The sequence below is a fragment of the Culex quinquefasciatus genome, chromosome 2, assembly GCF_015732765.1.
Source record: "Culex quinquefasciatus strain JHB chromosome 2, VPISU_Cqui_1.0_pri_paternal, whole genome shotgun sequence".
NCBI lineage: Eukaryota > Metazoa > Arthropoda > Insecta > Diptera > Culicidae > Culex > Culex quinquefasciatus.
The window spans coordinates 33,165,966-33,178,275 of NC_051862.1; the positions used below are offsets into that span (position 1 = coordinate 33,165,966).

Consider the following 12,310-nt stretch of genomic DNA (forward strand, 5'->3'; position numbering starts at 1 on the left):
TGTTTTTCTACACTGCTTATCACGCTTTCAACCCTTTCCTGGCTGTAGCCGAGCCAAGGCACTCCGAGTAAACAAATTAATTCAGTTGAATTAATAAAAATCACAATAAAACTGGCAGCTCTCAGCGATTCCGAAAAGAGTGTCTGAGGAAAGCCCATTCATCACCTCCCGACTCTCTGTCGGTAGTTCTCATCACGCAAATGCGGACCAGTGCAGCGAGCTGAATTTCTTATTTTAATCGAGCTTTTTTCTCTTCGAAATTACTCACTCCAAAGGGAAAGAAGGCTCGTTTATCAAACCAGCGTCCGAACGCGCGACGACGTCCAGCGAACTTGACTTAAAATGACGCAAAATGACCACGTTTACAGGGCTAATTACCTCGCAGCAATAAAAATGACACTTTATAAAGACACAACCCAGCACTGCTTAACATAAAATCGTCTCCACTAATTTGACCGGTTGGAAAATTGCGGGACTGTGAAAACACTCAACGAAAATCAGGTAAATGAATAATTTTTAAACAATTTTATTGCTGATAATGTTAGCAAAAGATGCAAAAAGTAACGCTAAGGTAGATTGAAAATTTTAACCGTACCGTCCTCGGACGTGGAAAGCAGGACATTTTTCTGCTTGTTGTACACCAGGTCCTGGATCGTGTTCCGGTGGCCGAGCAGTTCGTACTTGAGAGCGCCACTGCGCACATCCCACACCCGGATGTTGCCGCTCAGCGTGCCGGCGATCAGCGTGCAGTCCTTGCCCCAGAGGAGTCTGGAAGAGAAAATAACGTTTTACTACTTAATTTCCTTAAAACTTTCTTAAAACTTCTTCAAAACTAATTTGAAAATTCGTGTAAACATTTTGAAAACTTCTACAAAACATCTTCAAAACTTCCTTAAGAAATCGTTAAAACATACTTAAAACTTCCTTAAAACTATCTTAAAACTACCTTTAAACTTCTTTAAAACTACTTTAAAATTTCTTTAAACTTTTTTTTTATTTTCGTAATTTTTGTCATGTTTGTCATTTTTGTCATTTTTGTCATTTTTGTCATTTTTGTCATTATTGTCATTTTTGTCATTTTTGTCATTTTTGTAATTTTTGTATTTTTTGTATTTTTTGTAATTTTTGTAATTTATGTAATTTTTGTAATTTTGTAATTTTTGTAATTTTTGTAATTTTTGTAATTTTTGTAATTTTTGTAATTTTTGTAATTTTTGTAATTTTTGTAATTTTTGTAATTTTTGTAATTTTTGTAATTTTTGTAATTTTTGTAATTTTTGTAATTTTTGTAATTTTTGTAATTTTTGTAATTTTTGTAATTTTTGTAATTTTTGTAATTTTTGTAATTTTTGTAATTTTTGTAATTTTTGTAATTTTTGTCATTTTTGTCATTTTTGTCATTTTTGTCATTTTTTTTTGTTTTTGTATGTTTGTGTTTTTGTTTTTGTTGCATATTTGTATTTTTTTATTTTTGAACATATTTCTACAGTGAATTTTCAAAACAACCTTTGTGCTACGGATTTCCTATGCAGATAGGACCTTTTTTAAATTTAATCGAGATTTTATGAATGACAACACATTTGTATCAGCTGAGAAAGCCGCCAAGACAGCAAATTTTTCTACCGAACCAGCAAAAAAATCGACTAAGAAAAAGTCCAACGTCAAAACATCACTCACCTCGTCACTCCCGTCCGGTTAGAATCCTCACACTCCACACGCGCCGTCTGTCTGCCCACATCCCAAATCGTGACCTGTCCGTTCACGGTTCCGGTCGCCGCCACCTTCACCTCAAAGTCCGGACTGTCGATGAGCACCGCCTCTACGGAAGCCTCCGACGCAGCCTGCAAAATTCCCACGGGTCCGGATGGCGCAATAAGGACCACTTTTCCGTTTTCACTCCCGGTTATTATAAGCTGACCGTCCCGGTCAACGGCCATACAGGTAATGTTGCTCGTGTGCCCGGTCGTTTCGTTGGGCGCCAGATCCACCGTCGGTGCGTTGTTTTTAATGTCCCACAGCTTGAAGGCACCGTTGCCGTACCCGGCGGCAATCTTCTTACCATCCAGGGTAATCTTTCCGACTTCACACTTTTCTCCGAAGCCCTGCAGAACCTTGCAATCGCCGGACGGTATTCGCCACACGTAAATTTCTCCAGAATCGGCCCCAGCCAGCAGAACATGCGCTCCAAAGTGCCACTTCATCCAGCACATGTCGCCCATCGTAAACTCCCACACCTTCTTGTACTCCTGGGTGACCTTGAAGACCTGAATCTGCCCCGCAATATCTCCAGTTGCCACGTAAACGCCATCGTAGCTGAACTCACTAGCGATGACCGAATCGGAATGTCCGGTAACTTCAAATACCCGCTCTCCTGTGGTCGTGTTCCACACGAACGCTCGGTCATCTTCCCCACCGGACACGGCCAAATCTTCCGTGGGATGCAACGATGCACTGAATACCGGCGCACCATGCAAAGTAAATGTGACCGCGGCGTCGTCCCGCTCGGGGACATTTTCCAGCTCGTCATCCTCATCGTCGGCAATGCCACCGGCGCCCTCACCATCCTCATCGTCGTCGTCGTCGGAACCAGCCGCTGAAAAGAACTAAGTTAATAAACTCAACAGGTCACCCCTAAAGTTCCAAACAACTCACCGTTCATTTCGGCTTCCCACTGGTCCAGCACCTCGTCGGCATCGCCGACGTAAATCAGCTCGTCGTCGTCGTCATCCCCGTCCTGGTTCAGCTCGTACGGCGAATGTGGCGGAGTGTTGTCCTTCATTGTGCTGAATTTTCCGGCAAAACCAACAGATCAACAAAAGCGCGTGCAACACTCCCGAAATTCAAAACAAAACAACGACGTAGTTTTGCGGCGCGGCCGGCCCGAGAGAGCATGTGCTTTTGACAGCTGTTACTACGTTCATTCATGGCCAGTGATTCATTCATCTTCACCATGATGATGAGAAGCGTGCCGAGGTGAGTTTCGAAAATTCACCTCGGGTAACGGCTGCGCGTTTAGGGTGATGTCAGAGCGAACGCGCAGACCACGTGGTTCGCAAAATAAAAACTACTGTATTGATTCTTTTGAAATATTTTTCAAAACAAATAGATTAGAAAATAAAGAAAAATGCTAAACATATATTAAATTGCATATTTTATGCCCATTTTTTTTTTAACTTAGAAGCAAAAATTACCACAAAATGCTTTATAAATTATTCTAGTTATGTTACCATGTATCGAATATTTGCAAAATATCAACGAATTTATTTAAAAAAAATCCTAAGGATTTAAATATTTTTTCCTGAGGTCTCAAAATTCAAAATTAGCTAAAAGTTTAAAAATGCCCCATTTGATTTAAATACAAAAATAAGCGTTATACAATGTACATTTAATAAATTATAGTCAATTGTACAAGTTTTATCAAAGAAAATAAAAAATTTCAAAATATGTTTAACCTCACTGACTTCTTGGCAAATTTTTGAAGCGAGATGAAATTAGCAATGGCCCTATCCTTGTATCCATAAATTCAAAGATGTGTGAAGAAATAATTTATATTTGATTACATTTCTATTATTGAAAAATAAGAGTAAAACAGTATTAAAATGTACTCATTTGAAAGAAAATAAGTTTAAAAGCTGATGCTGATCTGCAGTTTTATTTCAATAATTATTTTCAAAAAAAATATGGAACATTCTCCGTGGCTTAGCGGTTGCGGCTTCTGTCTCACCAAAAGAAGGATCAGGGATCGATTCCCTGTCAGTCCACTTGAAATTTTAGCCAAGGAAATAAACATAGAATATAATAGTGGTTTGGTTGAGCGTTTTAGTAGAATGCATTACTGTGAATACAAAAAGACGAGTTGTTTCTTTTAAAAAAATACTAATATATTTTCATATTTTTTCAAAATAACAATTTTAAAAATCGGCCATATTCATGCACACGAATCCGGTTAAACCGGTAAATCCACGACAAATTTCCGCCTAAAATAGCAGAATTTTAAAATATCTGAGAGTAAAAAATTGATTTTGCTTTCATATATTTTATTTCGATTTTTTAACCCTGGCAAAAATTTAAAAAAGCTTTATGCGCTTAAAAACTTCAAACCGACGCCGAAATACTTTAAGAATTCTGCATGTTCTACACAAAATTATAATATTGCTTTAGAAAAACTGATTCTTAAACCACTATAATTCAAATATAGCCACAAATATTTGCTTTACATTTAAATAAAATTAAAATAGAAAGTATTGATAATTTAAATTCTTTTGAAACAGACTCTTTTCGTAAACAAAATGGTCGTCCTGAAAAGGACGGTTTTTGATTGTTTCGCGTGTTCTCCTCACGGAGGGTCGTGGCCATTGTCCGACGGCTTCAGGCAGGCATACCTCTTAAGCCTTCTTCTCGGTCTTCTTGGGCAGCAGCACGGCCTGGATGTTGGGCAGGACGCCGCCCTGCGCGATGGTCACTCCCGACAGCAGCTTGTTCAGCTCTTCGTCGTTCCGGATGGCCAGCTGCAGGTGCCGCGGGATGATGCGGGTCTTCTTGTTGTCCCGAGCGGCGTTTCCTGCCAGTTCGAGCACCTCCGCGGCCAGATACTCCATGACGGCCGCCAGATAGACCGGACCTCCGGCACCGATCCGTTCGGCGTAGTTGCCCTTCCGCAGCAGACGGTGGATCCGACCAACCGGGAACTGCAGCCCGGCACGGCTCGAGCGGGTCTTGGACGCTCCCTTGACTTTGCCTCCCTTGCCACGGCCGGACATGATCTTCGCTGGTTGGTTGGTGGGGTTGTGAGTCGTAACTTACTCGATCTTAACAAAGAACGTTGCGAATAGATACTGTGAGCTGGGAGAGAGAAGGGCCGTCCTTTTATACTGTCTGCTAGGGAGGCTCGTTGAGAATTCAAGAGGAAGAAGATTCTTTACTTTTGCCTATCTCGCAGGTATAAAAGAAGCCGAGTTTGACCGAATCTTCATCAGTTTGTTACAGACGCGCATCATCATGACACCGAAAACTAGTGGAAAGGCGGCCAAGAAGTCCAGCGGCAAGGCCACGAAGAATATTGTCAAGGGTGACAAGAAGGGCAAGAGGAAGACCAAGCGTAAGGAGAGTTACGCCATCTACATCTACAAGGTTCTGAAGCAGGTCCATCCGGACACCGGAATCTCGTCGAAGGCGATGAGCATCATGAACAGTTTCGTGAACGATATCTTCGAGCGGATTGCTGCCGAGGCGTCCCGGTTGGCGCAGTACAACAAGCGGTCTACGATCACGTCCCGCGAGATCCAGACCGGAGTGCGATTGCTGTTGCCAGGAGAGTTGGCCAAGCACGCCGTGTCCGAGGGCACCAAGGCCGTCACCAAGTACACCAGTTCCAAGTAAACGATCTTTCAAACGCAAACTCAAACGGCCCTTTTCAGGGCCACCAAAAAATTTAAATAAAGAGTTCTGTTTCTGAAAAGTTCAAGCTAAAATTATTGAAAAGCATATTTTTAAAAAATAATGAGAAACATCAAAATCATTTAACGTTCCTATATCTTCAGCATTTAAACAGACTGCAAAAAAGTAACCATGCCGTCTTGGTATGAAACAACGACCCAAACTGTAGATTTTAAGCAACTACTACCCTACTCCATTCAAGATGGCGGTCGTAGCCATTGCTGGGTTTATTTCCAAAAATGCGTGTTCAATTTATTTCAAAAACTGCGAATTGAACTATGTATTACTAAATAAATAATATTCCAGACTCTGCCAGTGCAACGATTGCGAGGGGTGATTTTTTCGAAAACAAAGGAAAACATATCAAAATAATTTAACTGTGGATTTAAACTTAAACTTGTTTTGTTGTTCTCCACATCAATTAAATTTCGAACTCATTTGTTCTCGTTTTACCAAGATGGCTGCTAGAATGACTGAAGACACGCTTCCAAAATGGAGGTCGCAGTCATTGCTTTTTTCATTTTCTTCATTTGTTCTACCTAATTTGGAATCTGAAAACGAATTTCTTTTACCACAACTCTTTTGCAAATACTTTTGTGGCCCTGAAAAGGACCGTTTTGTTGGGGTTTTGGGAGATCCGTCGAATCTTCCGTTCAGAATACGCGCCTAGGCACGCTCACCACGGATACGACGCGCCAGCTGGATGTCCTTGGGCATGATGGTCACGCGCTTGGCATGGATCGCACACAGATTGGTGTCCTCGAACAGACCGACCAGGTAGGCCTCGCTGGCCTCCTGCAGGGCCATCACGGCCGAGCTCTGGAAGCGCAGGTCGGTCTTGAAGTCCTGCGCGATCTCGCGGACCAACCGCTGGAACGGCAACTTGCGGATCAGCAACTCGGTCGACTTCTGGTAGCGACGGATCTCACGCAGGGCGACCGTTCCGGGCCGGTAGCGATGGGGCTTCTTGACTCCACCGGTGGCCGGGGCGCTCTTGCGAGCGGCCTTCGTGGCCAGCTGCTTCCGCGGAGCCTTTCCTCCGGTGGACTTGCGAGCGGTCTGCTTGGTACGGGCCATCGTCTTCGCGGTTGTTGAACTGGCTTCGATTACTTCTGGATTGATACTGATGCTGACGCAGGCTATCGACTGTTGTATTTATAGCAAAAAGAGACTCTTTGTACATGGCATCGTACCCTTCCAACACATACAAAGTGGAAGAAAGTATATAAAGGCACCAGTCTTGAGGCGGATCTTTATCAGTTCTATTTCATCGTTACGCTGTACAACAGACCCAAAGCCCAACCAACAAGAGGAAGATGACTGGCCGTGGCAAAGGAGGCAAGGGACTCGGCAAGGGAGGCGCCAAGCGGCATCGGAAGGTTCTTCGCGACAACATCCAGGGCATCACCAAGCCGGCTATCCGCCGGTTGGCTCGTCGTGGTGGCGTCAAGCGAATCTCCGGTCTCATCTACGAGGAGACGCGCGGCGTGCTGAAGGTGTTCCTCGAGAATGTGATCCGGGACGCGGTGACCTACACGGAACACGCCAAGCGGAAGACCGTGACCGCGATGGACGTCGTGTACGCCCTGAAGCGCCAGGGACGCACGCTCTACGGTTTTGGAGGTTAATCGCCAAGTGGAAATTGGAAATGGACGACGACATCCCCTAGCCTCGCAACAAAACGGCCCTTTTAAGGGCCACCATTTTGTTCAGGAAGGAGTTATCGAACAAAACAATATTCAAATTGCATTGAAAGTTGAAATTGATGATCAAAAATCATGATCAAAATTATTGACACATTTTTTATGGAGAAGCGCGTAAATTAGTATAACTTACCCAACATTAGATATTGATATTGAATAATTCTAAAATGAAAGATAAAAGCCATTAATAAGATTTATTCAAATTAGAATGCTAATTTCGACAAAAATAAAAATTAAAAAAAGTCACATGATGAAAATAGATGATTTTTTAAACTTTAACACTTTGTTATAATTGTTTTATAATATGCTGGCTGAATAGTATTTTTAAAATAACTACGGTGGAATAAAATCATTTCAAATGCAAGAAAAATCAGTTTTAACAAATTGCAAAATTAAATCATTTTGGTATTTGATTCAAACCATCGAGCAAGAATTCTTCACTATTGGGAAAAGGTTTGTACATTTAGCGCGAGTATTGACCTGTATTTTGAGGTTGATGAACTTAGGTTCTGGTATCGAAAAAAATATTAACAATAGCAACAGATAGACAAAGCGAAACAATTACCTCAAAGCTATAGCTAGAATATCAGCATTTGCAACATGTTCTGCTGCAAAGATTTCATTTGGTAGGGGAGAGTCACCTGATTTTTTTTTTATTTTTTTTTTTTGTTGTTATATAAAACAACTATGAACTTGAACAATGTTTAACTTATGAAAAAGAATGTTACTAAGGCTAGTACAAATTTTATTTAAAAGAATTTGTCTCCCACCCCTTCAATGTTGGCCCGAAAAGACAAAGGACAAAATATGTTTTCAAAAAAACATCATAATGGTAATGGGAATTTAAGTGCAATCAGCTGAAATCAATTTAAAATGCATCATGATGGGAATAAAATGTCGATTTTAGTATCCTTAATAAAGTTGACAAATGGATACAATTTAAAAATAAATTCATTTTTCAAATCATTTTAATCATTGTAAGCAGAATTCATAAAATCCTGATTATTTCAGATTTTACAATGGTTTCAGTTTTTTGAGGGGACGATTTACTATTTTATTTTTCTTTGCAAAAAATCAGCAATCTTCAGATTTTAAAAATATTTATATGAAAAATACCAAAAGAAAGAAAATGCAGAAAATCTGTTTGCAACAATGGCAAGACCGCTAAAAGAGGTCGTGCATAAACAACTTAATCTTTGAAAAGAAAATTTTGGAAACTTTAAACATGTTTTCAATCATAAAAATTCCTAAGATTCCCCAAAACGATTAAAAATCGAGAAAGATTGACCCAAATTTGTTGCCTGACATTGTCACTGATCGATTTGTATTTTAAATTATTTAGAAAAAAAAATGTCAAAATCCGAAAAACCGATGAACATACTTTATACAAAAAGAGCAATACCAGAAATAACAATGAGAACAATGAGAACAATTAGATGCAAAAGAAGCAAAATCACTGCTTATTCAAACTATTAATAATAATTGAATATTTCTTGTACGATAACTCTTTCTTGAACAAAATGGTGGCCCTTAAAAGGGCCGTTTTGTTGCGAGGCTAGGGGATGTCGTCGTCCATTTCCAATTTCCACTTGGCGATTAACCTCCAAAACCGTAGAGCGTGCGTCCCTGGCGCTTCAGGGCGTACACGACGTCCATCGCGGTCACGGTCTTCCGCTTGGCGTGTTCCGTGTAGGTCACCGCGTCCCGGATCACATTCTCGAGGAACACCTTCAGCACGCCGCGCGTCTCCTCGTAGATGAGACCGGAGATTCGCTTGACGCCACCACGACGAGCCAACCGGCGGATAGCCGGCTTGGTGATGCCCTGGATGTTGTCGCGAAGAACCTTCCGATGCCGCTTGGCGCCTCCTTGCCGAGTCCCTTGCCTCCTTTGCCACGGCCAGTCATCTTCCTCTTGTTGGTTGGGCTTTGGGTCTGTTGTACAGCGTAACGATGAAATAGAACTGATAAAGATCCGCCTCAAGACTGGTGCCTTTATATACTTTCTTCCACTTTGTATGTGTTGGAAGGGTACGATGCCATGTACAAAGAGTCTCTTTTTGCTATAAATACAACAGTCGATAGCCTGCGTCAGCATCAGTATCAATCCAGAAGTAATCGAAGCCAGTTCAACAACCGCGAAGACGATGGCCCGTACCAAGCAGACCGCTCGCAAGTCCACCGGAGGAAAGGCTCCGCGGAAGCAGCTGGCCACGAAGGCCGCTCGCAAGAGCGCCCCGGCCACCGGTGGAGTCAAGAAGCCCCATCGCTACCGGCCCGGAACGGTCGCCCTGCGTGAGATCCGTCGCTACCAGAAGTCGACCGAGTTGCTGATCCGCAAGTTGCCGTTCCAGCGGTTGGTCCGCGAGATCGCGCAGGACTTCAAGACCGACCTGCGCTTCCAGAGCTCGGCCGTGATGGCCCTGCAGGAGGCCAGCGAGGCCTACCTGGTCGGTCTGTTCGAGGACACCAATCTGTGTGCGATCCATGCCAAGCGCGTGACCATCATGCCCAAGGACATCCAGCTGGCGCGTCGTATCCGTGGTGAGCGTGCCTAGGCGCGTATTCTGAACGGAAGATTCGACGGATCTCCCAAAACCCCAACAAAACGGTCCTTTTCAGGGCCACAAAAGTATTTGCAAAAGAGTTGTGGTAAAAGAAATTCGTTTTCAGATTGGGTAGATCAAATGGAGGACTGAAATAAGCAATGGCGGCGACCTCCATTTTGGATGCGTATCTTGAGTCGTTCAAGCTGCCATTTTTGTTATTCAGAAACAATTAAATGTGATCTCATGGTTTCTTAAAATGGCCAAAAGCATTGAGCACTCTACTCGTGATACTTGTTGATACATTAAGAACGTCCCACCATCCGTCGATCGCTTGGACAATTTGAAATTCCGTGAAGTTCCTCAGAGCGATTCCGTGTGCGTTTCTTTTACCGAGTCTGAAACCATTATATGCGTTAAAAATTTGGCTAAAATTCGTTTAAATTTGGTGTGTTAAAAATTGATTGCTTGTTCAACATCAAATGCGCTGGGTTAAGCACGTGCCCCGGTCGAGGTTTGCTGATCGAACAATGTCACTCTGTTCGCAGTTTCGGACCAGATAAAACAGGAAATTGCTTCGTTACTTAACAACCCCCAGTATTTGGTAAATGCCGGACCATCAACGTTCGAGTTGAGAGTTCCATGTCGTACTTTAGCTTCTGCAGTACCCCGTACATCGACCCGGCTGCCATTTTGTTAAGGAATTTTAATGCAACGTTAGACACAAGCTTGGGAAGCAAATGGACCAGTTCGAGTGGGATCAAATTTCTAAGATTGGGAATCTAGTTCAGGTGAAATTTACGGGTTGACCACATTTAATGCCGAATTTTTTTGAACCAAAACTCTTTCAAGACATATTTGTTGGCCCTTAAAAGGGCCGTTTTTTTAACTGTCTGCTTACGAAGTCGTCAGCACCATTTACTTGGAGCTAGTGTACTTGGTGACCGCCTTGGTGCCCTCGGACACGGCGTGCTTGGCCAACTCCCCGGGCAGCAGCAGACGAACGGCGGTCTGGATCTCGCGGGACGTGATCGTAGACCGCTTGTTGTACTGCGCCAATCGGGACGCCTCGGCAGCAATCCGCTCGAAGATATCGTTCACGAAGCTGTTCATGATGCTCATCGCCTTCGACGAGATTCCGGTGTCCGGATGGACCTGCTTCAGAACCTTGTAGATGTAGATGGCGTAGCTCTCCTTACGCTTGGTCTTCTTCTTGGCCTTCTTGTCGCCCTTGACGATGTTCTTGGACGCCTTGCCGCTGGACTTGCTGACCGCTGCAGCCTTTCCACTAGATTTCGGTGGTGCCATTGTTACGAATGCTTAGATAGTTCGATAGTTCTATGACAAACTGATGGAGATCTCGTGGACATCGGCTGCTTTTATACCTGCGTGATAGGCAAAAGTATTGAATCTTCTTACTCTTGAATTCTCTCCAACTCTTCGGGGCAGACAGTATAAAAGGTCGGCTCTTCTCTCTTCAAACTCACAGTATCTATTCGCAACGTTCTTTGTTAAGATCGAGTAAGTTACGACTCACAAACCCACCAACCAACCAGAGAAGATCATGTCCGGCCGTGGCAAGGGAGGCAAAGTCAAGGGAGCGTCCAAGACCCGCTCGAGCCGTGCCGGGCTGCAGTTCCCGGTTGGTCGGATCCACCGTCTGCTGCGGAAGGGCAACTACGCCGAACGGATCGGTGCCGGTGGTCCGGTCTATCTGGCGGCCGTCATGGAGTATCTGGCCGCGGAGGTGCTCGAGCTGGCCGGAAACGCCGCTCGGGACAACAAGAAGACCCGCATCATCCCGCGGCACCTGCAGCTGGCCATCCGGAACGACGAAGAGCTGAACAAGCTGCTGTCGGGAGTGACCATCGCGCAGGGCGGCGTCCTGCCCAACATCCAGGCCGTGCTGCTGCCCAAGAAGACCGAGAAGAAGGCTTAAGAGGTATGCCTGCCTGAAGCCGTCGGACAACGACCCTCCGTGAGGAGAACACGCGAAACAATCAAAAACCGTCCTTTTCAGGACGACCATTTTGTTTACGAAAAGAGTCTGTTTCAAAAGAATTCTCTCGATGATTGCATTTTCTATAGAAGAGTTGAAATAAGATCCCTGTATTACTCCAAAATGGTTGTTGTTCGTAGTGTACATTTTATGAAAAACACTTAAATGTTTTTACAATTTTTGTGTAGGAGACAAATATTTGTGAATTTTAAATACCTCAAAATGGGATGACTTTGATAGCCTTGAATTTTTTCCGCAAACTGAAGAGTACAAATTAAATACGTACGGAATGGTATGAAATCATTTTGACCGTGGTAGAGAAGAGTTAAAAGTACTTCTAGAAGAAGTTTTCATAAAATTTTGATAAGTTTAAAAGTTAGTTAACTTTAATTAAGGAAATGTTGATAAATAGCATCATTTTAATATTCTCAAATTGTCATGATTTTCTCAATGAACTTGATATCGAATCAAAAAATAGAATGCATTTTCGGATTCTTTAGACGATTTTCCACTAGGAGAAAGTAAAATAAGATTGTAAATAATTGATATTATGTGTTTTGAAACATAATTTGAAAAAATCTCCCAATTTATAGGCATTTTCAGTAGAACCGATTTCATATAAAATGT

At 42.9% G+C, this 12,310-nt stretch overlaps 6 protein-coding genes and 1 pseudogene across 6 annotated transcripts; 3 read left to right on the plus strand and 4 right to left on the minus strand.

Annotated features, from left to right (window-relative positions):
- Positions 1 to 510: 510 nt before the first annotated feature.
- Positions 511 to 2,893, minus strand: LOC6048606 (angio-associated migratory cell protein). Its single transcript, XM_001865467.2, has 3 exons — positions 2,653 to 2,893; positions 1,678 to 2,593; positions 511 to 768 (listed from the first exon to the last, which is right to left on the minus strand). Exons 1-3 carry the CDS (start codon positions 2,777 to 2,779, stop codon positions 567 to 569), a joined length of 1,245 nt encoding a protein of 414 aa, XP_001865502.2. The 5' UTR covers positions 2,780 to 2,893; the 3' UTR covers positions 511 to 566.
- A 1,398-nt stretch (positions 2,894 to 4,291) lies between these two features.
- Positions 4,292 to 4,824, minus strand: LOC6048600 (histone H2A). The gene has a single exon (XM_001865466.2). It carries the CDS (start codon positions 4,758 to 4,760, stop codon positions 4,386 to 4,388), a length of 375 nt encoding a protein of 124 aa, XP_001865501.1. The 5' UTR covers positions 4,761 to 4,824; the 3' UTR covers positions 4,292 to 4,385.
- Positions 4,825 to 4,985: 161 nt separating this feature from the next.
- On the plus strand, positions 4,986 to 5,403 carry LOC119767184 (histone H2B-like). Its single transcript, XM_038255129.1, has one exon. The coding sequence runs from the start codon at positions 4,999 to 5,001 to the stop codon at positions 5,377 to 5,379; it is 381 nt and encodes a 126-aa protein (XP_038111057.1). The 5' UTR covers positions 4,986 to 4,998; the 3' UTR covers positions 5,380 to 5,403.
- A 659-nt stretch (positions 5,404 to 6,062) lies between these two features.
- On the minus strand, positions 6,063 to 9,093 carry LOC6048603 (annotated as a pseudogene).
- On the plus strand, positions 6,687 to 9,736 carry LOC6048602 (histone H3). The gene is made up of 2 exons (XM_038255130.1): positions 6,687 to 7,050; positions 9,251 to 9,736. Exons 1-2 carry the CDS (start codon positions 6,753 to 6,755, stop codon positions 9,694 to 9,696), a joined length of 744 nt encoding a protein of 247 aa, XP_038111058.1. The 5' UTR covers positions 6,687 to 6,752; the 3' UTR covers positions 9,697 to 9,736.
- An 815-nt stretch (positions 9,737 to 10,551) lies between these two features.
- LOC6048601 (histone H2B) lies at positions 10,552 to 11,021 on the minus strand. Its single transcript, XM_001865461.2, has one exon. It carries the CDS (start codon positions 10,990 to 10,992, stop codon positions 10,603 to 10,605), a length of 390 nt encoding a protein of 129 aa, XP_001865496.2. The 5' UTR covers positions 10,993 to 11,021; the 3' UTR covers positions 10,552 to 10,602.
- A 190-nt stretch (positions 11,022 to 11,211) lies between these two features.
- Positions 11,212 to 11,702, plus strand: LOC6048605 (histone H2A). Its single transcript, XM_001865460.2, has one exon. It carries the CDS (start codon positions 11,249 to 11,251, stop codon positions 11,621 to 11,623), a length of 375 nt encoding a protein of 124 aa, XP_001865495.2. The 5' UTR covers positions 11,212 to 11,248; the 3' UTR covers positions 11,624 to 11,702.
- The last annotated feature ends 608 nt before the right edge of the window (positions 11,703 to 12,310 follow it).

Excerpts from the sequence above, each read along its gene's own strand:
- LOC6048601 (XM_001865461.2), bottom strand. The coding sequence starts at position 10,992 with ATGGCACCACCGAAATCTAGTGGAAAGGCTGCAGCGGTCAGCAAGTCC.
- LOC6048600 (XM_001865466.2), bottom strand. The coding sequence starts at position 4,760 with ATGTCCGGCCGTGGCAAGGGAGGCAAAGTCAAGGGAGCGTCCAAGACC.
- LOC119767184 (XM_038255129.1), top strand. The coding sequence starts at position 4,999 with ATGACACCGAAAACTAGTGGAAAGGCGGCCAAGAAGTCCAGCGGCAAG.
- LOC6048605 (XM_001865460.2), top strand. The coding sequence starts at position 11,249 with ATGTCCGGCCGTGGCAAGGGAGGCAAAGTCAAGGGAGCGTCCAAGACC.
- LOC6048606 (XM_001865467.2), bottom strand. The coding sequence starts at position 2,779 with ATGAAGGACAACACTCCGCCACATTCGCCGTACGAGCTGAACCAGGAC. Across the intron at positions 2,594-2,652 it reads GTGGGAAGCCGAAATGAACG|CGGCTGGTTCCGACGACGAC; the intron begins GTGAGTTGTTTG and ends AGTTCTTTTCAG. Across the intron at positions 769-1,677 it reads AACCGGACGGGAGTGACGAG|ACTCCTCTGGGGCAAGGACT; the intron begins GTGAGTGATGTT and ends TTTCTCTTCCAG.
- LOC6048602 (XM_038255130.1), top strand. The coding sequence starts at position 6,753 with ATGACTGGCCGTGGCAAAGGAGGCAAGGGACTCGGCAAGGGAGGCGCC. Across the intron at positions 7,051-9,250 it reads CCAGGGACGCACGCTCTACG|AAGTAATCGAAGCCAGTTCA; the intron begins GTTTTGGAGGTT and ends GTATCAATCCAG.